At 40.5% G+C, this 26,007-nt stretch overlaps 1 protein-coding gene across 2 annotated transcripts in view; it reads right to left on the bottom strand.

Annotated features, from left to right (window-relative positions):
• SLC4A3 (solute carrier family 4 member 3) overlaps window positions 1–26,007 on the bottom strand; it is a 2,820,719-nt gene that overhangs the window by 791,735 nt on the left and 2,002,977 nt on the right. For both annotated transcript variants that reach the window (XM_044074803.1, XM_044074804.1), the window contains 2 exons: window positions 11,515–11,695; window positions 1,349–1,484 (listed from right to left, as the gene is read on the bottom strand). In XM_044074803.1, the coding sequence (XP_043930738.1) occupies window positions 1,349–1,484; window positions 11,515–11,695 (317 nt within the window). The remainder of the gene's footprint in view (window positions 1–1,348; window positions 1,485–11,514; window positions 11,696–26,007) is intronic.

Here is a 26,007-nt window from a genome sequence, read left to right as displayed (position 1 = left end):
GAATATGGCACATATGTCTCTAATGGACACAGGCAGCCTGTCAATGTTTCATCTCCCAGGCCATAGCTTGTAAATGTTTCATGTCCCAAGCCTCTGCTTACACTTATGAAGGGTACCAGAACTTGTCAGAGATTTAGGATGCATGGTTAGGCTTAAAAAGGCCATTGCAGTCATTAGCTTAGTAAGCACCTATGAACCTATAATATCTCTTCAATGGAACAATATTGTACTCCATGTTAAATGAAATGCTTGTCTTATGATATTCAAACATAATTTGGACAACTATATGGAAAACTATAAATTCATCCCTGTTTTAGCACCCATGTCCCTTATGAAAAAGGGCAACAAGTATAAGGGCCAAATGACTACCACGGCGATGTAAGGCTTCTTAAGATCCTTGTAGACCAATAGCCTAGCATTATCCAATGAACCTATGAAAACATTGACATTTAAAAGCTTATAAGTTAAAGTTACTTAAAAAAACAGTCATGTCTCATATTATCAATAATTTCCCTTGTTTTAAATTTAATGTTTTGATAAGTATTTGTGCAGCCTTTTTGCCCCAGTAGCTGGAGGCAAGTTATCATTAGCAAATGAAATGATCCTGTTACTGAGTCTGAAACAAGAAAACCTGAACACCTTAGAAGAACTCAGGCTGTCTGTTTCAGCATAAAAGCTGCACTGTGTGCAAAATTACAGACTGACAACTTGGTACTTTGGTGAGTGCTGCACAAGTCACTTATTGTGCACTGTGCTTGTATAAAGAGTGTACCTGAAACTGCTGTACAAGTCACTTACTGTGCACTGTGCTTGTGTAAAGAGTGTCCCTGAAACTTGTTTAACACACTTATTGCAAACAACATGTTCATACAAAGTTTGTCTGGGTTTTGCACATTCCCATATATCTGAATCATATGAAAAACAGACTATTAACACATTGTGAGATGGAGACCTTCCTCCTTTAAATGTCAGTAAATCTGTTTCTTTAATTAGACAGAACTTCTTACATACTAACAACAGAAAGTCACGTTTGTAGTGTACAAATTAGATATGCATTTAAATGCCAACTGCTTCTCTATGCAACATACTTTGTGGCATTTAGGGTGGGAGGTTGGCATAAGGGATAAGGTGTTTCTCTCACAGACACAAGGCACAAGGTTTGATTCCCACATGGGATAATTGACTAGGCTTAAAGTGGTCCACAAGGGCAGTTAGCCTAGTACTGATCTGTGAACCTATGACTATCATAAGATAGTAGCTGTACAAAATTATAGTATATCTGTGTTAATGACCTGAAGTCCTGGTTTGAAAACCAAACTGTCATGAAGATTATAAAATACTTCCCTACCTGTGCTTCAGAAGGAGGGCCCGCAGTACATTTGCTCTGTCCTCGGCCTTGATCTGGTCAGAGATAATCATTGTTTCTACAACCAAGTGAGCAATCCCAGGTAGTGTTGTTTGTTCAAGATCCAGCAATACAGCTCCTGTTGGCAGAGTTTAGTGTTAGCCAGTTCATAAACTGCCCATGAAATGAAAAGTTCCATATCCCTTTAGCCTTGTTCATTGAATAACAAATCAGACTAAGCAAAGTCAAGTAAGTGCAAATGAGTAGAACTTGTAATGCACAATTATCAACTCAAACAATGAGATTTTACTCATGCAAGACAAGAGGCCACTACTGCAGTGCAATGTTTCTGCACTTTCACAGATGTTGTCTTTTTCCTGACTTGTACATAACACAAATTCTCAGTAAAATACCTGTGTTACCATTGTGTTAACCTGCATATTCTGTTGTCCGTGCAGTACACAATAACTATCCAGAACTGCTATTTATATGTTCTCACTGTTTTACTGATAACTAGAACATTCTGTGCATTACAACATTTTTATGCAGCTTTTATCCCTTATTCCTGCCCCCAGAATGGGCCACACTGAGTCAGACTGTCCTGGTCAACAAATAAAATGGAATAATAAATACAATTACAAATAATGAACAATAAAAGGAAAGAAAGATGATAATTAAAATGGCAGAACAATAATATTACAATAAATGATTTCATTAAAATGTTTCAATTTTCTTTTTATGTTATTTCATTTATTTATATATATTTATATTATATATAACGTACAACAAAATTCATTTTTTTGTATCAAAAAAGTAAAGCAATAAGAGTACCAGATATTAGTACTTATTGTTTTCAGGGACAAATCATTGGAAACAAAACCCAACAGGGATCCAAAACAGTTCCCACTTAGTAACACGTGGAACAGGTATGTTTTATACACCTGCTTCACTCTTTGATGTCCTTTTTTGTGTATTTGTTGCACATATATGTACAACTGGAACAGGGATTCATGCAAATTAAATAAAACATATAAACTTATCACAAAATAACAACAAAGGCTGTGGAGCCATAACGTCTGAACTAATAGTCATCACACAACTCTACAGTAATTAGAAATACAGGTTTATTGCCTTGCATTACCTAACTAACAATGCAATCACTAAACTGATTATTGTAGTATTTCTGCATTTTGTTTTAAATTTAAATTGCTTTATTGTTAGACTAGTCCTGCAAACTAAGGAAAGACTTTTGATTCGTTTGTTCTTTTGGTATTCAGCATTTACAATGTGAAAACTTTTGTAAGTATTAACAGATGCCACCACAATTTAAAATAATTTGGCACACTTCTATGTATAAATTCAAACAGATATCCATTTAATTTTGATGATTACACTAACAGAGGTATGTTGCTTATTTAAAGGCGCAATAACATTTCAATACAGCATTCATTAATTCAGCCAGGAAACAAAAACTAAAATTGTGTTGTGATGACTTTCACAATACATCTAGAATGGGACGGGGAAAATTTGATAATGTTAAAGTGCATCATTAAGAGTTGCACTGTCTGATCAAGATACAGCAAAACAGGTTCTGTTGGCAGAGTTTAGTGCATGTGTGTGTGAGTGTGCGCTCATGTGTATATGTGCGTATGTGTATCAGTCTGTAGGGATATGAATAAGGCTGCATAAGTGCATGTGTGTGTGTGTGTGTGTGTGTGTGTGTGTGTGTGTGTGTGTGTGTGTGTGTGTGTGTGTGTATGTATGTATTTGTGGACAAGTGTTACTGGCTACAAAGTGGGGGATCGGGGTGCCTGCTACACTTCCAAACATCCCTAAACTGATGAGCAAAGTGTGCAGCATTGGGTCGGGTGGATCACTAAGCCACCAGAGAGAACACTATACATGTGGGTCGTGGGTGTGGATTATGCTCTTATGAGATATAGCCAGATCTATGCAAATTCTGCAGAGAATCATTTCACAATATTTCAAAATTGTATTAACTTACAAAACCATTTGTATTACATGGCAAGTAACAGTGGCAACATTCTGTGCCATAATGTTTTGTATAAGATGGCACCATTTATTCACATTCAGGTCACACAACTTTTATGAAATTAATGCAGTTATGAAAAAATAGGCATTAGTCATAACTACTTTATCAAAACAGGATTTATATCTCAGAATGTCTTCCATTACCCACTATGTTTTCATGTCATTTTTACTAACACCCACTGCTTCAATACATTACCCCAACAAAATAACATCATTCTTTATTTTTGTATTATTAATCCGTCCATCTACAACCTCTTTTACCTATTTTCACATATGGAGTCAGGTAGCCACTTCAACAGTGACAATCAAGTAGAGACAAGGTTCACACTGCTAGCCCTGCCATGGTTGTTCTTCCATACCACACACACACACACACACACACACACACACACACACACACACACACACACACACACACACACACACACACACACACCTATGGCCAATTTAGAGTGTCTAATCCACCTAATACATGTTGTTGGAATGTGGGAGGTAACTGGAGTACCCAGAAAAAACACAAAGAGGACATGCAGACCCTGCAAAGAAGGCTCCCAGCCAAGAATTGGAAAACCTCTTTCTGCGAAGTGGCAAAGCTATACTCTGGGCCACTGTGCCGCCTATTAATATTTTTGCATTATTAATGCAAACATGTAAATATATCATATTTTTCATAACTTTTTGGGCACAGTCTTTAATAACCGAGCTCTGGTCCTGTCATGCGTAACATTTCACTGTCATGCCTAACAAATCATGTCAGCTTGTAGATGTCACCTTGTTGCACCTGTACTGCTAAACATCGGCAGTGATATGTGTAGGCCTCTGTGGGACCGATAGCCTGTGATCTGACTGTTGAACATCAGCAGTGATATGTGTAGGCCTCTGTGGGACTGGCTGACATGATGTGACTACTAAACAGTGGCAGTGATATGTGTAGGCCTCTGTGGGACTGGCTGACATGATGTGGCTACTAAACATTGACAGTGATATGTGAAGGCCTCTGTGGGACCGACAGCTTGTGATGTGACTGCTAAACATCGGCAGTGATATGTGTAGGCCTCTGTGGGACTGACAGCCTGTCATCTGACTGTTAAACATCAGCAGTGATATGTGTAGGCCTCTGTGGGACTGACAGCCTGTCATCTGACTGTTAAACATCAGCAGTGATATGTGTAGGCCTCTGTGGGACTGACAGCCTGTCATCTGACTGTTAAACATCAGCAGTGATATGTGTAGGCCTCTGTGGGACTGACAGCCTGTCATCTGACTGTTAAACATTGCTTTTTCTCCTGGAAAGATAAGAAAAGCTAGTCAGTTTTTTGATACTTTTGGTTCAATCCAAATAAAATCTAAGCTGTCCATGTACATCCACTGAATGCAAAATTCTCTCTCTCTATTATTTTGAGGAGACAGAAAAAGAACAGCAAGTTGATGGTCTGATTCAAAGACATCTCACTGACCATCTTAGGCATAAATAAGGGGTTAGTGCTAAGAGTCACCATATGTTCGTGGAAAATGAGAAAAGGTGGAATGACCATTAATGCATGCAGCTCTGATATCCTTTTAGAAGAAGTCAAAGCCACAGACAACACAGTTTTCCAAGTACAGAATCTTATCAACGAAGATGCAGCAAAGATCAAAAGAAAGTTTTTCCAGAACATCGTTCAAATCCCAAGAAAGAGGAAAGGCTCTCCTTGGTGGTCTAACGCAGGATGCCTTTCAAAAAATGTTTGACCTCAAAGGAAGAAGAAAGTGGTGAATCCACAGGCAGACAGGTAGAAATGTCTGACAAATGGTACTCACAAACATAAGGGAACATTGCATCCCCTTGTGTAATGTTCTCACTGACAGATCAGACCACTTGAAATAAATATTAAGACTGAACTCCCATCAAACCTCAGAACCTTTAAGAATGTTTCCAAGGCTGACTACTGCCTATAAAGTGATGGCATAGCTAAATTCCATGCCCCCACCTGACTCAGAGAACACAGTGGCCTATGTGGAAGTGTTTACAGAAACCTTTTACAAGCATGGAAATAGCTCCCTAGAAACAGCAGTACCAAAGTAATAAATTAAGGACAAACTCCAAAAACAAGTCCCCTTGGTGGACCCGCAATATGAACAGGTTGTACAGTAAAAGAAAAGAAAACTCTACATGAAAATAGGAAGGGCTATGCCCAAAAGAGAAAAAAAAGCTCCTCATCAGTCTCAACAAGCTACTCAGGGGACTGATCAAGTCCACCAAAACCACCTTCGAGGCAAAAATATCCTCCCAGGCTAAAAATAACCATAAGGCATTTTTCAGTTACATATGCAACCTTAAAAGGAACACTCAACAGTGTAGTCAACTAACAGTATATGAAACATCCTATACCAAACCAGGGAACATAGCAAATTTGCTGGCTGATAAATTTAGCTCCAATTTACCCCCATGTCAGCCCCAGATCCCCCCAGGAAATAATCTCCACTATTTCTCCACAACTATTACAAATAACAAGTCCTCACTGCACTCTCCAGTGCTAAAAACATTGCATCAATGGATCCTGATAATATCCCAGGATGCATCCTAAATAATGTGAAACATGACCTGTCAGACCCACTAGAATGGAGATTCTAGTGGGTCTGACAGATCATGTTTCACATTACAGCTTCCAGGCAGGCTTTGTTCCTAGAGAATGGAGGACTTCAACCTGCTACCCAAAATTGGACCATCAACAGAGACAGGAAGCTACAGACCCATATATTTGACTAGTCTTATATGCAGGGTCATGGAAAGAAGTATCATGGACCTAATAAACAAATACATAGGAGAACTTTAAGCACTGAAATCATCTGAGGTTGGTTTCATCAAGGGTAGGTAATATTAAACTTGGTGGATTTCTTTGAAAAGGTCACTAGAGCCATGGACAAGGCAAAATGGTGTATACTGCTCACCCTGGCCTGGCAAAGGCATTTGACACAATACCTCCCTTGGGCATTATAGACAAACTCACAAGTTTAGGCATAAATCCCTCTGTAACCCAATGGATAGCCAAATAGTTCATAGATAGGACATATGAATTTAAGGTAGGGGAATCCACATTTACCAAGAGGCCTGTTACTAGTGGCACCCTGCAAAGCTTGGTACTGGAACCTCTCTTGTTTTTAATATACTTCTCTGAAGTCAAAGCAAATAGAAAGCCTTTGGCTGACCAGATTTGTTGATGACTGAAAGTTATGTGCAATCATTGAATCCCCAAAGATGTAAATATCCTCCATGAGGTTCTCTCACAGACATATAACTGGTGCCAGAGCCATGGCCTAAAAATCAATGAAAACAAATACATAATTATACATTTTGGGACAACAACCACCCATGCAAATTACAGCATTTACAGCACTGTCCCACGAGTAGACTCACTAGTAAAGGGCTTGGGAACTCAGGTTTACAATGACCTGAACTTTGATCATCATGTGTCCATGGTAGCGAGAGAATCCTTCCACAAGGCACAACTGACAAGTAAGGGCATTGAACCCAGATCTAAGGAGAGAATAGTCCCACTATATTCAGTCATCATTTGACCAATAATTGAGTACAATGTGCCCTTCAGCATGTACCTGACCAGTTATTTGCAACAACTGGAGCAGCCATAGACGTTTCTCCCTAAATGAATAAGTCTCAAAACCCTGTCCCTACACTCAATATCTTACAGACTACTGAGGGGTGATCTATGCCTAACCTATAATGCAGTCTCTGATTCAGCCCCAATGAATCTGCTACACATTTATAAAACAAACAGCACTAGAATTACCCAATCTAAGGATCTAAATCTTGTTTGTGACTTAAACAAAACACGTAGGAGAGACAGGTATGTGTTTTAGATGTTAACACTTCTCTGTAACAGACTTTCCATTCATGTGAAACAGAGCTCTTACGTAAGCTTATTCAAATGCAGTTTGGTACAGTTGATGGGAAATCACTAATTAACCCCTGGCTTGCCTCCTGTGCCCATATGGACAGTGGCAGTTTGTAGATGCCCTACGTCACAGGCATATACCAAAACCATTTTGGCCCATGTGCCTTGATAAATGGGAAAATTTGTACATGAACAGCTATGCTGAAAAAGGCTTTGGGGTGAACAGCTATGCTGAAAAAGGCTTTGGGGTCAACAGCCTGGTAACCTCCTAAGATCCTATGAAATGTACTTAGGTAGACGAAAATGCCAGTCCAGCTTTGAGCAGCTCACACAAGTAAGTAAGAATAGCAGGATGTTTAGCTGAGAAAGGTCTTGGTTGTTTTTGTGGCACCAGTCTATTTCAAAACATAAAATGTATTTGCTTTTCTAGCCTCCTGTAGATCCTTAAGCTAATTCTCAGTAAAGGTTCTGAGGTAACTTGAGATGATTTCACAGGCTAAAGGTGGGCCAACTGCTGTCTTTGACAAAAGGGAATCACCAGTAAGATTCCTGGCTTGTCCTTCTTGATTTGGAGAAGGATTTGTGGAATCTGGGGAAGTGAAGGACAAGCACAAACGAATGTTCCCTTCCCAAGAAACAGACATGGCATCCAGCCTTCATGCTGAAGGCATGGCACACTGAAGGTGAACAGCCTCTTCTGTCTGTTGAGTATTGAGTCAGAAAGATTCACCTGGGGAGTACATCACTTATGGACAATGTCCAGAACAACATCTCTGTTCACTATGCACTCATGACGGTCTGGTCTATTTCTTCTCAAAAATATGCCCCAGAGTTCAATTCTGATGGGATATACATAGCTTGAATGAAAATGTGTTGAACTGCTATGTCCCATGCATTCAAGTCTAGCCTGCGAAGGTGGCAAGACTTGGCATTTCCTTACATGCTTATGTAGCACATTACTGTGGTGTTGTCTGTGTAAATCTCAAAAGGAGCTTGAGCCCAGAGGTAATGCAGGGATTAAGGAGCTAGAATAAGAGACCTTCATTTTCTTTATGTTTACGTGGCCCGTTCTCTGCCTTAGGGTGACAAACTCCCTACACCCTGATCTTCTTGAAGAAAGATCCCCACACCAGATCTGAAGCATCCATGAATAGCTCCTGGAAAGGGGAAGGACTCAGACAGGGTACTCCTGGGTGGAGTCAAAACTGAATGAACCACTAAAGAAATCCCTTCTTGATGAAGGGCAAGAGAGAACTTAGGAAAGTTACTGGATGGCTGTGCGGAGTCCAAACTGACTTGAGATGCCGCTGTATTTTCATCATGTGGAGTGTGGCGGAAGGTACCATGGAAAGGTTTGACACCGTGTACCCCAAGACACTGAAAATCTCTCATGCTGAGGTCACATTCAATGGAAGAAGGTTTCGAAAGCAATGTGAGAGGGAAAGGACTTTGTCTGCATAAAGGAAAGTTGACACTGACAAGAGTATCAAGTCTGCACCCTTGAAAAATCAGATCCAGGGATGGCCTTAAGCAAGACTTTTCAAGGTCCAGGGTGAAATCCAGACTGTTCAAAAGATTCATGACAAAATCCAAGTCCCTAGATAGAATTTTTTGGAAAGGAGCCTGAATCAGGAGATCATCCAGATAAGGAAAGATTTACATTCCTCAAAGTCTATAAAAGACAATGAAAAGTGCAAAGAACTTTGCGAATATCCTTGGGACAGCTGAAAGACCAAAAGGTAAAGTAAAAAAATTAAAATGTTATGAAGAGATACAGAACCTTAACGATCGCCTGCATAACAGATGAATAGGACTATGAAGGTAAGTGTCCTTTAAATCCAGTGCCACCAAAAATGGCTTTCAGATGGATAATTGGAAATAAGGATTACAGCATCAACATCTTGAAACGTGGAATTCTGAGAAAGGCGTTGAAAGAGGAAAGATCCAAAATAGGTCTCCAATTGTCCTACTTTCTAGGAACAGAAAACATTGTTCAATAAAGTCATCTTCTTACTAAGTGAGGAAGCAAATATTTTACTGTTCTCTGAGTCAAAAGGTCTTAAAGAAGAGGGTGAATCTGGCTTTGAGGAGGTTGGAGGAAATCTAAAAGGTGTGGAGGAGCAATCCAAGTTGACATTTAGTAACTGTTTTGAATGATGGACAGAACTCATTTGTCTATGGTCTATATCGCTTAATCAACGAACCTTGGAAGTTTTCCCAGGGTTAGGAAGCACTTGGACACACGACAACTTTTCCATTTTCCCCACCGTAGTGCAATTTCAGAGGTGGTATATATAGTTAGGGGGTGTGTGAGGGAGTAGCCCCCACATTGGGGGGTGTGGGGAGTGAAGCCCCCCAGTTGGGTGGGTTTGATTTAGTGAGGTGTATGTTCCATAGTGCCAGTGGGTGAGTGATTCCTAACCCTGTCTCAAAAGCTATCTCTATCCTTCAAAAGATGGCAATCCATACTATCAGAAAAGGGGTCTGTATCAGTTCATTGAAATATGTCTTTGTTGAATATATATTAATTGAACTCTAAACATCGAAATTCATTTCAGCGAACCTTGGAAACAGAAGAACCTGGGGTTGGTGAGGTGGAGAGAGGGGAAATAAAGACTGTTAGTCATAAAGAGGCTGGTTTGTCAGGAAATGATTAAGCATCCTTAGCATCCAGATGAGACTGGTCCTGAAATCTCCCGTTATTGTTTTTACCCTTTTGCATTTTTTCCCTTGCAAAGAAAGGGACAAGCCTTAGTAGGGTTGTTTCTCTGGAACAGAGGAAAAGGAGAAAGCACAATCTGCTTAAAATCTTGCATGACTTTACCTTTCTCCTCTAGAGTCTTGAAAAGTTCTGCAACAGCAGAGACAAAAAGATGTTGCTTATGCAGGGAGGACTTCAAAAGTTTAGCTTTGACATCCTCAGGTAAGGGCTGAAGTCTAAACCATGAATATCTATGAAGAACAGACTCAGTAGAGGCATCAGTAGCATCATTGCTATACTTAATACAATGCCTGGCAACTCATGACGAAGAGTTATGAGGCAATGCAGAAGATTTAGTGCCCAAGTCCTAGGAAATTGGAGACGACATTGCCCAGATTATTCAAAATAGATAAAATATGTCTAATGATATGGGTTTGGTAACTGATAGCCCCAAAAGACACTGAGGCAGGCGTATATACCTTTCTGATATACCTGTCTGTAACTCTGCTATGTGAGAGATGAAGGAGTCATTTTCTCCTTCTCAGCTCAGTCTTTAAAGCAGAAAGAATTGCATATGGATAGTTTACTAAATAGGACCCAGTAACCACACAAACGGACATTTCTTCATGTACTATCAATTCAAGCCTGTTTATTAGAAGAAGGTTCTCTTAATTGCCTAAATGAATGCTGCATAAGTGAGTCCAATTAAAAAAAAATAGTGGGCAATCATTTACTAATCAACTGAAGGCCAGTGACAGTAGGTAACACTGATTACAAAAGTGTTTTAAAGTTGTTACAAGTAAGAGGAAATAAGCATGGTCTATTTTGTTTAACCCAGATATTTATAGCATTAAAAAGTAAAGATGTAGGAGGCATGTTGTTAATTGTATGTGAAATGGTGCTCCCAACCTATGCTGGGAAGTTGATTTAGAAATGGCAAGCAACTGACATAATGGTAGTCTAACCGAAATAAAAATCCACTTGGAATATCTTTAAAAAGAAACGCAGATATATGCAGTTAGCTGAACGGCCAGGAAATCATAACAGAAGAATGGATCAGAATATGCTGAACATTAAAATCTAATAGCCTTTTTTTTTTACAAACATGGTAACTTGAAGTCCATCAGATATCAAAGCCTTCTTCACACAGACAGTGAACAAGGCACTAAAGCCAAACTTGCTGCTTTCTCTAACCCTGACATTAATGGTAAGCAAGACTCCATCTTTATATTGGTAAACAATCATGCACACAGTTTTAACCGCTCTAATGGCTTACAACTCTTGGTCTGATACAAAGTTGAGGGTTACTACTGAAACTAGATGAATGTTGATTTTTGTTTCCAAAGGAGGACATATACTGGATAAGCAAATGTTAATGCTAGGGCTGGAACCAGATTGGAAAGCCCCAGTTGCAGGTAGAAGGCTGACATGCTGTAGTACATAAAACAACCAGGGGATCTTGTCACTTTTATGTGAGAATACATAACTGATAATAGAGCAGGTCAAAAGTTTTTTAGACTTACCATGAGCAATTGTTTTTCTGAGTTCTAGCAAACTGCGGAATGACAGTGACGCTACATGTGGTTTTCCCCACCTATCTGTCTCCTTCTCCACATCCTCTTCAAATTTAATCCAGCGAGCCGTCTCTCTCCATTGCATTTCCTGGTTTTTGTTCATCATCAACTCATTCAGCTCCACAAATACCTAAGAGCAACGAAACATTAACCAAAGGATTTTGTGAAAAATAAATACAGAGAATTTTTTTTACCTATGCTCATAATTATACACTTAAAAATACTTTAAGGTAGTATATAATGCTTCATGCTTGCCATTAACATACTGTGTAAGATTTCCTGTGTTTTCTGCAGACATGGTCAGCCATAAACTCTTAGCATTAGCATTGACCTCCAAAAAGTAAGTGTCAAAGAGGAGGGATCCAAGGACTGGACCCTGAGGCACAATACTAGTTAAAGGTCTTTTAAGACGATAAAGCAGCCAACCCTAATTTCCTTGGTTCTGTTTATGTGCCAGTTTGCTACTCAATGAATTAAATAGGGATTAGCATCTCACTGAAACAGTTTATCTATAACACCCAAGTGTTGGATGGTGTTGAATGCCTTTATGAGGTCTAGATATGCGGTGATTACTGGTTTGCCTTTAACCGTTGCTTCAGTGACCCTTCTAGAAGTCAACAGGGTAAATAGACAAGATCTGCCCCTGACAAATCCAAATTGGCGTGGGTAAGAGTCTGTTGATTACCTATGTCTATAATTTCCTGGGTCCACTGATGTCCCACCTTTGTGCAAGGGGATGACAGTTCAACTTAAACCCTGTTTGAAAAGTGACACTGAATAGCCTCCAAAGGGAGTCTGACAGGTCCTGTTTCAGTTTGGATACAAAGTACCTGTGTGTGTTATCCAGCTCCACAGAAGCAGTGCTCTGGGCCTTTGATAGTCATCTTGAAGGCTCATTCATGGAAGACTTGAGGGAGAGATGTAGATGCAGGTAGGAGATCTGAGAAAGTAGGAGGGGATATGGGGTGTAGTAACAGCTATTAAATGGGCTATGTCCTCTGGGTCTGAGTATGTGATATTATTTTACTATTAGCTTTCCACAATGCTGAGTATTGTTTCTAAGGTTTCTGACATTGTAAAAGAAGTATTAGTGGTAGCGTTTTGCCTGGGTAGCTGTTTTACGCTCGCACTTGATTTGTTGATTTCATCAGGGTCCAAAGTTCCTTGCTAAGCTTAGAAAGAGCCTTTTTTTGCATCTTAAGAGTTACGTTTATTTTTACGTGCAGTGAGGTTTTTATTTTGTTGTAGAGTTTGCTTATATCTGAGTTCTATAATGAGGGGTTATTTCTGAATTTGTCATTGTATTTAGTTCAGTGAGGGACAGATGCATTTATGCAGCTATTACATGTCCATAAAATTTGGTAGTAAAGGATTTCACGTTAGCAGTGGGGTCATCATGGTGAAGGAGGTGTTGAATTTACTCAAGTCATCACATCCATGAATTAGCATTGGTATAATTTCTGACTGATGACATATCTGTAGATGTTTCTGGCTTCAATCTTTATATATTTTATTTTTGGTTTCCGGGTTTGTCTGACTGGATTAAGTCAAAAACCCTTTTTCAGCGGAAGCCCGGGGAGAAAACCTCCAACATATTAAAACATTTTTAAACAGACATTCAGTGACATACATGAATAATATACATTAACAATTACACATACATTTGCTAATTAGATTACATTCATATGAAAGCAGAGGTAACTATTGCAGCATAAAAGATACTTATGTATTAGCAGATGTTGAACATTCAGCATCTGAAGAGATATATTAGCGGGTCTGTCAGATAGTTAATATATCAGTTCTACACATGAAGATGAAGTTTATATTAGAAGTATTGAGTTGGTGGTTAGCTATGTGACAAAATAAAGTACATAGCTGGGGGATGCTAGTAAACTATTCAGGTACTGGTGAAAACTGGTTGTGGGGTGTAGGATTCTAAATAAAAAAAAATGTTTTGTTGATATGGCAAGGTGAAGAAAAAGTACAGTTGTGTACACCTACCATAAATGTAGATGTTCTAGTGTACTCACTGTCACAGTATACATAAAGTACAGTTGTGTACACGTACCATAAATGTAGATGTTTGAGTGTACTCACTGTCGCAGTATACATAAAGTACAGCTGTGTACACCTACCATAAATGTAGATGTTCTAGTGTACTCACTGTCACAGTACACATAAAGTACAGTTGTGTACACCTACCATAAATGTAGATGTTCGAGTGTACTCACTGTCGCAGTATACATAAAGTACAGTTGTGTACACCTACCATAAATGTAGATGTTTGAGTGTACTCACTGTCGCAGTATACATAAAGTACATTGTGTACACCTACCATAAATGTAGATGTTCAAGTGTACTCACTGTTGCAGTATACAAAAAGTACAGTTATGTACAACTACCATAAATGTAGATGTTCGAGTGTACTCATTGTCACAGTATACATAAAATACAGTTGTGTACACCTACCATAAATGTAGATGTTTGAGTGTACTCACTGTCGCAGTATACATAAAGTACAGTTGTGTATACCTACCATAAATGTAGATGTTTGAGTGTACTCACTGTCACAGTATACAAATAGTACAGTTGTGTACACTTACCATAAATGTAGATATTCGAGTGTACTCACTGTCGCAGTATACATAAAGTACAGTTGTGTACACCTACCATAAATGTAGATGTTTGTGTGTACTCACTGTCGCAGTATACATAAAGTACAGTTGGGTACACCTACCATAAATGTAGATGTTTGAGTGTACTCACTGTTGCAGTATACAGAAAGTACAGTTGTGTACACTTACCATAAATGTAGATATTCAAGTGTACTCACTGTCACAGTATACATAAAGTACAGTTGTGTACACCTACCATAAATGTAGATGTTCATGTGTACTCACTGTCGCAGTATACATAAAGTACAGTTGTGTACACCTACCATAAATGTAGATGTTCAAGTGTAGTCATTGTTACAGTCATTACATTTGGGTTATCTGCTTGCAGTAGCCCTCAGTCAGCCTGATTATCCAAGTCTTGGGTCCTGTGTCAGTTGCTGTCCCATCTTCAATGACGTCAGGTAGTCAGAGGTATAAAACATGCAGCTGATGCCATTACATCAGTATTTCTTGCCCCAGATGTCAGGTGCCCCCATAATGGGAAGCAATTATATATAAGGTTACACCTCCAACAAAAAAGCAAATACACCGAAAAGCTTTAAGCATAGTAAACAAGAATAGAGGTATAGACAACAGAAGTCAGGGGGCTGGAGGGAGGGTAACCAGGACTGCAACAGTGAATACATTTGAACATCCACATTTATGGTAGGTGTACACAACTGTACTATGTTCTTCATGTTTCACTGTTGCAGTCATCACATTTGGGTAGGTTCCCAAAGATAAGGATGGGAGTAGATAATTAGATAGCATTAGGACCAGCTATAAGGCCCTGCAAGACTGCAGTGGCAAAGCCAGCTCTAGATTTAGAAAAAATTGGCAAGTGGTAATGCTTGGTGAAGGTATGCACAGAACTCCAGGTAGCAGCTTCTAGGATGTTCCTGGTAGGGACACCTCTGAGAAAGGCTGTAGAGGTAGATGCAGCCCTGGTTGAACATAGTCTTATCCCGTGAGGGGTAGGTTTTCCATGGTGCTTATAGCAGAAATGAATGCAATGGCCTATCCACTTAGAAATGGTTGGCTTTGAAATTGCCTTCCCCTCTGCCTCTGCAGCAAATGCAACCAGCATTTGTTCAGATTTCCTGAGTGGTTTAGTCCTGTCCAAGTAAAATCTAAGTTGCCTGTGCATGTCCAAGGAGTGCAGTATTCATTCCCCTTTGTTCTGTGGATTATAAAAGAAGGTTGGAAAATTAATGGACTGATTAAGGGCCACACTGGATACCACCTTAGGCATGAAGGAGGAATTGGTCCTGAGGGACACCCTGTCTGCATGAAAGATGATGAAAGGCTCCAAAGCTATGAGGGCCTGTAATTCAGATACCCCTCTTGCTGAGGTGATTGCTAAAAGGAAGGCTGTTTTCCAAGAAAGGAATTTTAACGTTGAACTTGCAGCTGGATCAAAAGGAGGTAGAGTGAGCTTTTCCAATACAAAGTTAAGGTCCCAGGCTGGAGTTGGGGCACTCCTGGGTGGTCTTAAGTTTTTGGCCCCTCTGAGGAACTGCTTGAGCAGTGGATGAGAGAAGAGGGGTGGTTCTGCGTTGTAATGAGCTGAAATGGCTGAGGCATGAATTCTGATGGAGGAAAAGGAAAGGCCCTTGTGAAGCATCTCAGTTAAGTATTGAAGAATCTGAGGTAAATTGGGAGCTGCTGTGCCCATCCCATGAGTTTGGCTCCAGGAACAGAATCTTTTCCATTTTTCAGCATAGGGTTTTCTAGTATTAGGCCTCATTGCCTCCAGAATGGCATCCATCACTTGCTTACTGAGGGATGGTAATGGATAGATCAGGTAATTAGCCAGGCTGCCAGGTTCAGGGTTTGAAGCTGTGGGTGCAGAATCTGGCCCTCCTGTTGGGACAGCAGGTCAGGGGACTGAGGCAGATGCCATGGTGCTAGCAGTGACACACTGCACAAGAGGGGGTACCAGTGTTGGCGTGGCCAGTCTGGAGCAATCAGTATTGTCCTTGGGTTGTCCTTTTTGATCTTTAGTAGTACCTTGGAGAGGTGAGACAGAGGGGGAAAGGCATAAACTGATAGTTTTTTCCAGGTGAAGGACAGGGCATCCACTTTCCAAGCTTGTCTGTGGGGAGTCCTTGTGCAGAATTTGTCCAACTGGTGGATCTGGTGGGAGGCAAACAGATCTATCTCTGGGCTCCCCCATTTGTTTCTCAACATGTTGAATATCTTTGGTTCCAGTTTCCACTCGTGTGGGTCCATCAGATTTCTGCTTAGGTCATCTGCCAGTGTATTTAGCTTTCCTGGCAGGAACTGAGCCTTTATGTGCACTTGGTAGCTCAAAGCTGTGTTCCACAGAGCCATGGCTAGTCTGCAGAGAGGGTATGAGTGGGTTCCCCCTGCTTGTTTATGTACCATATAACCGTGGTGTTGTCCATCTTTACCAATAATTTTCCTGGAAGAATGTGGTGCTTGAAAGCTGTCCGAGCATTCTGTACAGCTAACATTTCTTTTTGATTGATATGCACGTGCATTTGACTTGGGTTCCATTTGCCCAGAATGCACTTCCCTGCCAAGAGAGCCCCCCATGCATAGTCTGATGCGTTTGTTGTTAGGGTTTGGGTGGCAGTGGGTAGAGTGAATGGCAGTCCCTTGTTTTGGTGGCAGGCCTCTGCCCACTAAAGGAACTCTATCTGTAGACAAGGTATGATAGGAATCATTGATTCTAGATCCTGAGAATGTTGGTACCATAGGATTTTTATATACCATTGTAATCTCCTCATATGCAGTCTTGCATATGGAATAAGTAGAATGCAGGAAGCCATGAACCCCAAGGCTTGCAGTATTTTCCTTGCAGATAGCTGGGTCTTTGTGGCCAGTAGTTTGAAGTAGGCTGTCAAATTAACTTGTTTCTCTGGCGTGAGGTAGGCCATCTGGGAAGTTGTATTCAAGCTTGTTCCCAGGAATACAATTTGTTGGCAGGGTACAAGATGTGATTTCTTTTTGTTTATGGTGTACCCCAGAGAAGTAAGCAAATCCTGTACAAATTCCAGATGATTCAATAGTATGTCCTGGCTTTCTGCCTGAATTAGACAATCATCCAGGTATGGATATATTTGGATATTTATTTGCCTGCAAAATGCAGTGACTGGAGCTAAGCACTTTGTGAATACCCTTGGTGCAGTAGATAAGCCAAAGGGCAGCACAGAGAACTGATAGTGCATGTAGCCTGTTTTGAAGCATAGGTATCTTCTGCAGGATTCCCTTATTGGGATGTGCAGGTAGGCTTCCTTTAAATCCAGTGTTGCCAACCAGGCATCCTTGCCTAGCACAAGAAGCAGCTGGTGAAGAGTTAGCATCTTGAATTTTGGATCACCAAAAATGTGTTTAGGATAGACAGGTCCAGGATAAGACACCAGGAGTTGTCTTCTCTGGGCACCAGGAAAAGTCTTGAGTAGAAACCATGGCCCCTTTCCTCTTCTGGAACAGGTTGAATAGCCCTGATGCTTAACAGTGAGAAAATTTGCTTTTGAGCCTTTGCCTACTGATGTGGCGGTAGATCTGACCAACAGTTTGGGGTTGGTAAGGAGTGGAAGTGGAATCTGTATCCTTGGGAAACTATGTTTAAAACCCATTTGTCCTGGGTAATGAGTTCCCAATTTTTTGCCTGCAGGGCAATCTTTCCCCCTAAAGGAACAGTCATTTGTGCAGGGCTTGGAAGATTTAAAGTTAAGTCACTGATACAGTTTACCACAGGGGGGAGTCTTACCATTCCCTGCTTTGGAAGTGGGAGCCCCTCAATGCTTATTCCTGTGAGTACCTTGGGACCGAAGCCTGGGTGTTCTGCTGGCTCTGGGTTTGGACTGAGAAGGCATTGAAGAGGCAGGAAAGGACCAATTTTTAGAGGACCAATGCCTACTAAATCTGGGAGGCTGTACTTGCAGGAAATCTTTAACAGTTTGCATAGATTTAGCTTTTTCCTCCATCTTTTAAGTACTTCTTCTGCTTTGTTGCCAAACAGGCAGTCTTAGTTTAAGGGAGCATCCAGCAATTTAGCTTTAACATGATCTGGCAAAAATTGCTCCTTAAGCCAAGAATGCCTTCTATGTACAGACCCAGTCACAGCAGCCCTGCAAGATGCTTCTATTGAAACAAAACCACATTTCAAAGTATGTTTACCAACATGTTCAGCAGAATGCATTAAAGCCTGTAAATCTTTATTTTTCAGCATAGTCAGGAATCAACATCATTTTCTGTTTAAGCAATCCAATAATATGCTGCTGATACTTTAACATATGAAACTGGCAGTTTAAGGCCTTAGTGGCCAAGGTTGCAGAGGTGTATACCTTCTTACCCCATCTATCCAGCGCCCTGGAATATCTATCAGAGGGGGTAGGATTTTTGGCAGTAATAGCCTTAATGCCCTTGGGTCCCTGTGAAATAGTCTCAGGATTCGCAGTAGGATTTTTAAAGAGGAACTTGTGAGAGTCAAGAATACTGTAATATATCCATTTATGTATGTACTTACCATTGCATTATGTAACCTTGTAACCATATTGCTTATTGGAGCTTTTCTCCCTGGGCCTCCACTGAAAATGGGCACACCACTGGCCCAGTGGACTTCCCCAGTAACCAAACTGAAATAAATAAATAAATCTATCAGGTTTTCTGGGAGCAGGAAGTAAAGAGTCAAGGGCCAAGCTAGATTCCGAGAAGGCATCATCAACAATGTCCAGTACAGGAGAGATAGCTAAAGGCCTGTGTTGAGGCAGGAGTAAGAAATCCCTAAGCCTCTTTTTAGAGTCAGAGTAATCCTGGCTTTCCCAGCGAAAATGCTCCCTAACAGTATGCAAGGTTTCACCAAAAGAGAAATCCTCTGGAGGGGAAGCAGAGGGAATAGAGTCCTCAGCATCAGAATCCTCATAGGTAGATAAGGGCAAATCCAGATCAACAGAAGAATCATAAGGAAACTCAATCCTAGGTCTCTTAGAGGAGGAAGGGTGGCTTACCCTGATTAGAATAATAAGGTCTTCAGCCATTCTTATCATTTGTTTTTTAGGCATAGAGGCCTGACCATGCAGTCTGGGCGTTGGTTTTCTAAGCATGGATTGAGATTTAGGCCTTGAAGAAGAAGATGGCATTGGTTTTCTAAGCATGGATTGAGATTTAGGCCTTGAAGAAGAAGATGGCATTGGTTTAATATGCAAGTCAGTAGGTCTGAATACACCCTCAGAAGCCGGTACTTGCACAGCGGTTCCAGACCTATCCAAGGTAGAGACATCTGCAGGTTCCACAGTTGAAGCATCTTGCGGCATACCGAACTCCGAATGGGTCTCAGTAGAGGCCTGCGAATCTGAAGTACCGTGTATCAGGGGCTGTGAAAGCACCTCACTGAGTACCGGTGAACGGGTGACTAGCTTAGGAGAAGTGTCGTCGGCAGCTTTGGACCTATGCGGTCTGTCTCTGTCTTTATCTTTGCATTTTTTTGAAATGTCGGTAGTCGGGTGGCTTACCAAAGCCATATCTGGATAATTGAACCGAGTACCAAAATATTTAGAAGCATAAATAAAATGACGTCGAATAGTTCGTTGTTTAAATAAGGCACAAAACCGACAACGAGGTACATCGTGGTCAAGGCCTAAGCAAGGAATGCAGTAAGAATGAAAATCTTTATGAGGTATTTGCTTTCCACAAGAAATACAATTGTTAACTTTTACTGACATCCCAGCCACTGGGGATGCACAAGCCAGTGCATTTCTTTGTGCCAGTCCCAAGCCCGGATAAATGTAGAGGGTTGCGTCAGGAAGGGCATCCGGCATAAAACTTCACCAAATTTTTTTCATGCAGTCACCAGTTAATATTTCCATACCGGATCGCTCGAGCCCCAGGTTAACAACGACCGCCACCAGTACTGTTAGCCAACAGGGTGCTGGCGGAAATTGGGCTACTGTTGGCCGAAGGAGGAGAAGAGGTGGAAGGCATGGCTGAAGGCAGGAAGAGAGGAGAAAGGCTAGGACTGTGGTAGTGAGGGTCGGAACTTTGAATGTTGGCAGTAAGACTGGTATAGGGAGAGAGCTAGCTGATATGATGGACAGAAGGAAGGTTGGTATATTGTGTGTGCAAGAGACCAGATGGAAGGGGAGTAAGGCTAGGTGTATCGGAGGTAGGTTCAAATTGTTTTATCATGGTGTGGATGGGAGGAGAAATGGTGTAGGAGTTATTCTGAAGGAACAGTATGTGAAGAGTGTTTTGGAGGTGAAAAGGGTGTCTGACAGAGTGATGTTTATGAAGCTGGAAATTGATGGTGTAATAATTAATGTTGTTAGTGCATATGCTCCACAAGTTGGGTGTGCAATGGATGAGAAAGAAAAATTTTAAAGTGAATTGGATGACGTGGTGAAGACTGTACCCAAGGGTGAGAGAGTGGTGCTTGGAGCAGATTTAAATGGGTATGTTGGTGAAGGGAACAGTGGGGATGAGGAAGTGATGGGTAGGTATGGTGTTAAACAAAGGAATGCAGAAGGTCAGATGGTAGTGGATTTTGCGAAAAGGATGGATATGGCTGTGGTGAATACGTATTTTAACAAGAAGGAGGAGAATAGGATGACATACAAGTGTGGAGGAAGATGCACACAGGTGGATTATATCTTATGTAGAAGGGCCAGTTTGAAGGAGATTGGAGACTGTAAAGTGGTGGCCGTAGAAAGTGTAGTTAGGCAGCATAGGATGGTGGTTTGTAGGATGACGTTGGTGATCAAGAAGAGGAGGAGGAGTGTGAGGGCAGCACCAAGGATCAAATGGTGGAAATTGAAAAAGGGTAATTGTGATGTGGAGTTCAGGGATGAGTTAAGACTGGCACTGGGTGGCAATGAATAGTTACCAAATAGCTGGGTAACTACAGCAGAGCTAGTAAGGGAGGCGGCTAGAAAGGTGCTTGGCATCACATTGGGACAGAGGAAGGACGACAAGGAGAAATGGTGGTGGAATGAGGAAGTACAGAAGAGTATACAGAGAAAGAGGTTGGCAAAGAAGAAGTGGAATTGTCAGAGAGATGAAGAAAGTAGACAGGAGTATATTGAGATGAGGTACATGGCAAAGAGAGAGGTGGCGAAGGCTAAGGATAAGGCATATGAAGAGTTGTATGAAAGGTTGGACACTAAGGAGGGAGAAAAGGACCTGTACCAATTGGCTAGACAGAGGGACCGAGCTAGGAAAGATGTGCAGCAGGTAAAGGTGATAAAGGATAATGAGAGAAACATACTCACAAGCGAGGAGAGTGTGTTGAGGAGATGGAAAGAGTACTTTGAGGGGTTGATGAATGAAGAGAATGAGAGGGAGAGAAGGTTGGATGATGTGGGGATAGTGAATCATGAAGTACAATGGATTAGCAAGGAGGAAGTAAGGATAGCTATAAAGAGAATGAAGACTGGAAAGGCTGTTGGCCCAGATGACATACCTGTGGAAGCATGGAAGTGTTTAGGTGAAATGGCAGAGGAGTTTTTAACCAGATTGTTTAATGAAATCTTGGAAAGTGAGAGGATGCCTGAGGAATGGAGAAAAAGTGTTTTGGTACCGATTTTTAAGAATAAGGGTGATGTACAGAGCTGTAGTAACTACAGAGGGATTAAATTGTTTAGTCGCTGCATGAAGTTATGGGAAAGAGTAGTGGAAGCTAGGTTAAGAAGGGATGTGATGATTAGTGAACAGCAGTATGGTTTCATGCCGGGAAAGAGCACTACAGATGCGATGTTTGCTCTGAGAGTGTTGATGGAGAAGTACAGAGAATGTCAGAAGGAGTTGCATGTGTTTTTGTAGACTTGGAGAAAGCATATGATAGGGTGCCTAGAGAGGAGTTGTGGTATTGTAAGAGGAAGTCAGGAGTGTCAGAGAAGTATGAAAGAGTGGTACAGGATATGTACGAGGGTAGTGTGACAGCGGTGAGGTCTGCGGTGGGAGTGACGGATGCGTTTAAGGTGGAGGTGGGGTTATATCAAGGATCAGCTCTGAGCCATTTCTTATTTGCAATGGTGATGGACAGTTTGACAGACGAGATCAGACAGGAGTCCCCTTGGACTATAATGTTTGCAGATGACATTGTGATCTGTAGTGAGAGTAGGGAACAGGTGGAGGAGACCCTGGAAAGATGGAGATATGCTCTAGAGAGGAGAGGAATGAAGGTCAGCAGGACTAAGACCGGATATATGTGTGTGAATGAGAGGGAGGATAGAGGAATGGTGAGGATGCAAGGAGTAGAGGTGGCGAAGGTGGATGAGTTTAAATACTTGGGGTCAATAGTTCAGAGTAATGGTGAGTGTGGAAGAGAGGTGAACAAGAGAGTACAGGCAGGATGGAGTGGGAGGAGAAGAGTGTCAGGAGTGATTTGTGACAGACGAGTACCTGTAAGAGTGAAAGGGAAGGTCTACAAGAGGGTAATGAGACCAGCTATGTTATATGGGTTGGAGACAGTGGCATTGACAAAAAGGCAGGCGTTTGAGCTGGATATGGCAGAGTTAAAGATGTTAAGATTTGCACTGGGTGTGATGAGGGTGGACAGGATTAGGAATAAGTATATTAGAGGGTCAGCCCAGGTTGGAAGATTTGGAGACAAAGCCAGAGAGGCAAGATTACGTTGGTTTGGACATGTGCTGAGAAGGGATGTGGAGTATATTGGGAAAAAGATGCTAAGGATGAAGCTACCAGGTAACAGGAAAAGAGGAAGGCCTAAGATAAGGTTTATAGATGTGGTGAGAGAGGACATGCAGGTGGTTGGTGTGACAGAGCAAGATGCAGAGGACAGGAAGAAATGGAAACAGGTGATCCACTGTGGCGACCCCTAATGGGAACAGTCGGAAGAAGATGATGACTGACATCAGTTTAGAGCAAGAAAAAGTTTCCCCAACGGGGTACTTAGCTTAGTTGAGGACTTTGGTTCTGAAACTCGAAAATGAAAATTTCAGGAGTCGGCCGACCAGCACTTGCAAACTGCTTTTGCTTTGGGCATCGTGTGGCAAGAAAGACTGATGTAATGGCATCGGCTGCATGCTTTACACCCCTGACTTCCTGACGTCATGGAAGATGGGACAGCAACCGACGCAGGACCCAAGACGTTGATAATCAGGTCGACTCCATTTTCTATTTGTTTAACTTCTACTTTACTAATCTTCAGTTCTATGTTTCCCCTTTGTAATCTTATTTTTTGTATTGTCAAATTTTCCATATCTGGATGCCTTTGTCGATATTTCTCCTCAAATGTCTTTGGAGCTGCTTTTTGTATTGAGTTAGCGTGGCTTTCTCATTTGCATAAATATTGCACCATATCAGATCTGTCTTTCTTTCCCGTGTCCATGTTTCTTTTTTATACCTTTCAAAACTCTTTAGATTTACCTCTTTACATTTTCTCACTTCCTCGGCCACTTCTCTTTCCAAATGGTCCAGTGTTTCTTGGTTTATACAATGTTTTTCATTGATCTGTTGTATTAATGAATACAGATTTGCATTTGTGGCTTTTGACAGTTTTGTTCTGCAAATATTTTCTTTCCTCTAATTTTTCTCTGTTAATCTTTTTGAATATCTTCTATCTGGAATGTCTGGGCTTCTTGCATAACAGTAACAATACATAATGTCTTCCTTATCCCCAGCAGTCCACTCTATCATCTCTATAACTCTTTTTTTGGCCTGCCAGTTTTTGTGATTTTTGTGGACTACTACTTCCTCGTACAATAGGGGGGGGCATCCTCCCCATGGGCCTGGCCTAGCCCCATTGTAGGAATGTTTCCATGTCCTGCATATTTTACACTGTTTTTTTCAGTGCTGGCACCACTGTGCATACTGGGATAGGGCATTTTGTATCTGGGGACTTGTGTACTCAGCTGTCTTTTTTATTTTTAACCTACTTCTGTCAATGTTATATGCTATATAAAATACAGCCTATTTTGTAAAAACATGGTCCACCTCATGAAGGTACTCACCAAGACTTGATTAATTAAATTCCAGCACTGCTACTCTCCTTTGCTTTCTGATTTTATCATCTCTTTCTTAGTTTTTACTCTGTATAATGCACCTAGTTTTTGATGAGCTTTTTAACCACATGTGATACATGCTTGTTGAATTTGAACTGAATATGAGCTCCTTTTTGAACTTGCAACTCTAGGTCTCACTTACACCCCCCTCTATAATGTTCCAGCTGCACTTAGATCTAAAGTGTCATTCTATAAGTGTTTTGTGGGTGATGGCTTCCTAATTTGAGAAGGTAATCAATCTGAATTGACTGAGTTTGTTGATTACTTAGATAAAATGACTAGTGTTTTGAAATTTAAACTTAACTCATCTAAAAATGAATTATGTTTTTTAGATGTTAAATTGACTAGAACAGTTAATAGCATCAACACAAGTCTCTATATAAGGGAGGTTCAAACCAATAGATACACGCATAGCTCTAGTATACACGCACTCACACCTTTAAGGGGATTGTCAAAAGTCAATATCTATGAGCAAGTAGACTGAATACTGATGACACTAAATGCTGTAAACGAATGAGATGTCACAGGAATTCATGGTGAGTGGATATAGAAGAGAATTATTTGGATGACATAAAAGTGAATGTTATGAATAACAGAGAATACTCAGCCAGGCCATACTTTAAAGCGTGTACTTCAGGGAATAGAAGCTTCAACAGCGAAAATCAAACAAAAACTCTGAGTTATACTATAACATATACTAGGCAAATAAATCAAGTGAAGGAAATAATTATAAAAAATTGGGGCATTTTGGAATCTATTTCTGAAATTAAAGGAATTATTGGTGATAAGCGATCCTTTGCTTATAGGAGCTGTCCAAATTTAAAGAAGCGTCTATGTTATAAAGATACATTGACTATTGTAAAAACTGTCAGTTTGTTAAGATTTCCCTAATTTAATTGTATAGCTTGTAAATACATATTGAATGACAATTCCTTTGTCCACCCATGACTAAAAAAAATATTGCATGCATTGCACTGCAACTTGCAACACAATTAATATTGTATACCTGGTGACCTGCATTAAGTGTTCTTCATTTTACGTAGGTAAATGTTCATGTAAACTTAAAGACCATGTTATAGAACACTATTCTGAAATACTCAGGAAAATTGCTATAAACGCCTTGGCCAAACATATTATTGAAAAGGTACTGACCATGAATTCAATTTTAGAGTTATATACATTGTGCAAAATATCGAAGAGGTGAAGATTAAAATAATAGCATAGAAGTTTATGAATACAATTGGATTTTGAGATTGCAGGCAGACTATGGCCTGGGCTAAACACTAGTGTTAGCATTAAACCTATTTAAAGATGAAGCAAACCTGCTTGCATTAACTAATTTATATTTTCTATTTATTTTATGTTTTACTATTGCTTAAAATTTCTGTATTTTTTATCTAAGAACTGTCAATGATTCTTAATGCTTTTAAATGTATTGGACATGCTATACCTTTCATGTTCATGTACTTTTAACTAATTCACAGTGAGCTGAACAGAGGAGGAGTACTGACCACAACGCTGATCTGAGATATATAACAATAAGTATGTTTCCTTGTTTATTTTTACTAGGTATTGCTTATTCTTACCATTTATTGTACTTTTTTTGTTGTCTGCTGCTTACTTGTTACTGTATTTTATTGCTATAAACTAATCTGCACTGTTGTACTGCAATTGTCTGCATTACTGGGCCTGTTAAATCACATTTGCTACTGTCTCACTGTTTGTAAAGCTTTTTAAGCTAGTTTCGCTGTGTGAAAGGTATTAACTGGAAATTCTCTCCATTTGTTAAGCATCTGTTT

The sequence above is a fragment of the Protopterus annectens genome, chromosome 6.part0 (genome assembly GCF_019279795.1).
Source record: "Protopterus annectens isolate FY-2018-M chromosome 6.part0, PAN1.0, whole genome shotgun sequence".
In the NCBI taxonomy this organism is placed as follows: domain Eukaryota; kingdom Metazoa; phylum Chordata; order Ceratodontiformes; family Protopteridae; genus Protopterus; species Protopterus annectens.
The sequence above is the reverse complement of the archived record's forward strand: the minus strand, read 5'-3'. Positions and strand labels throughout refer to the sequence as shown.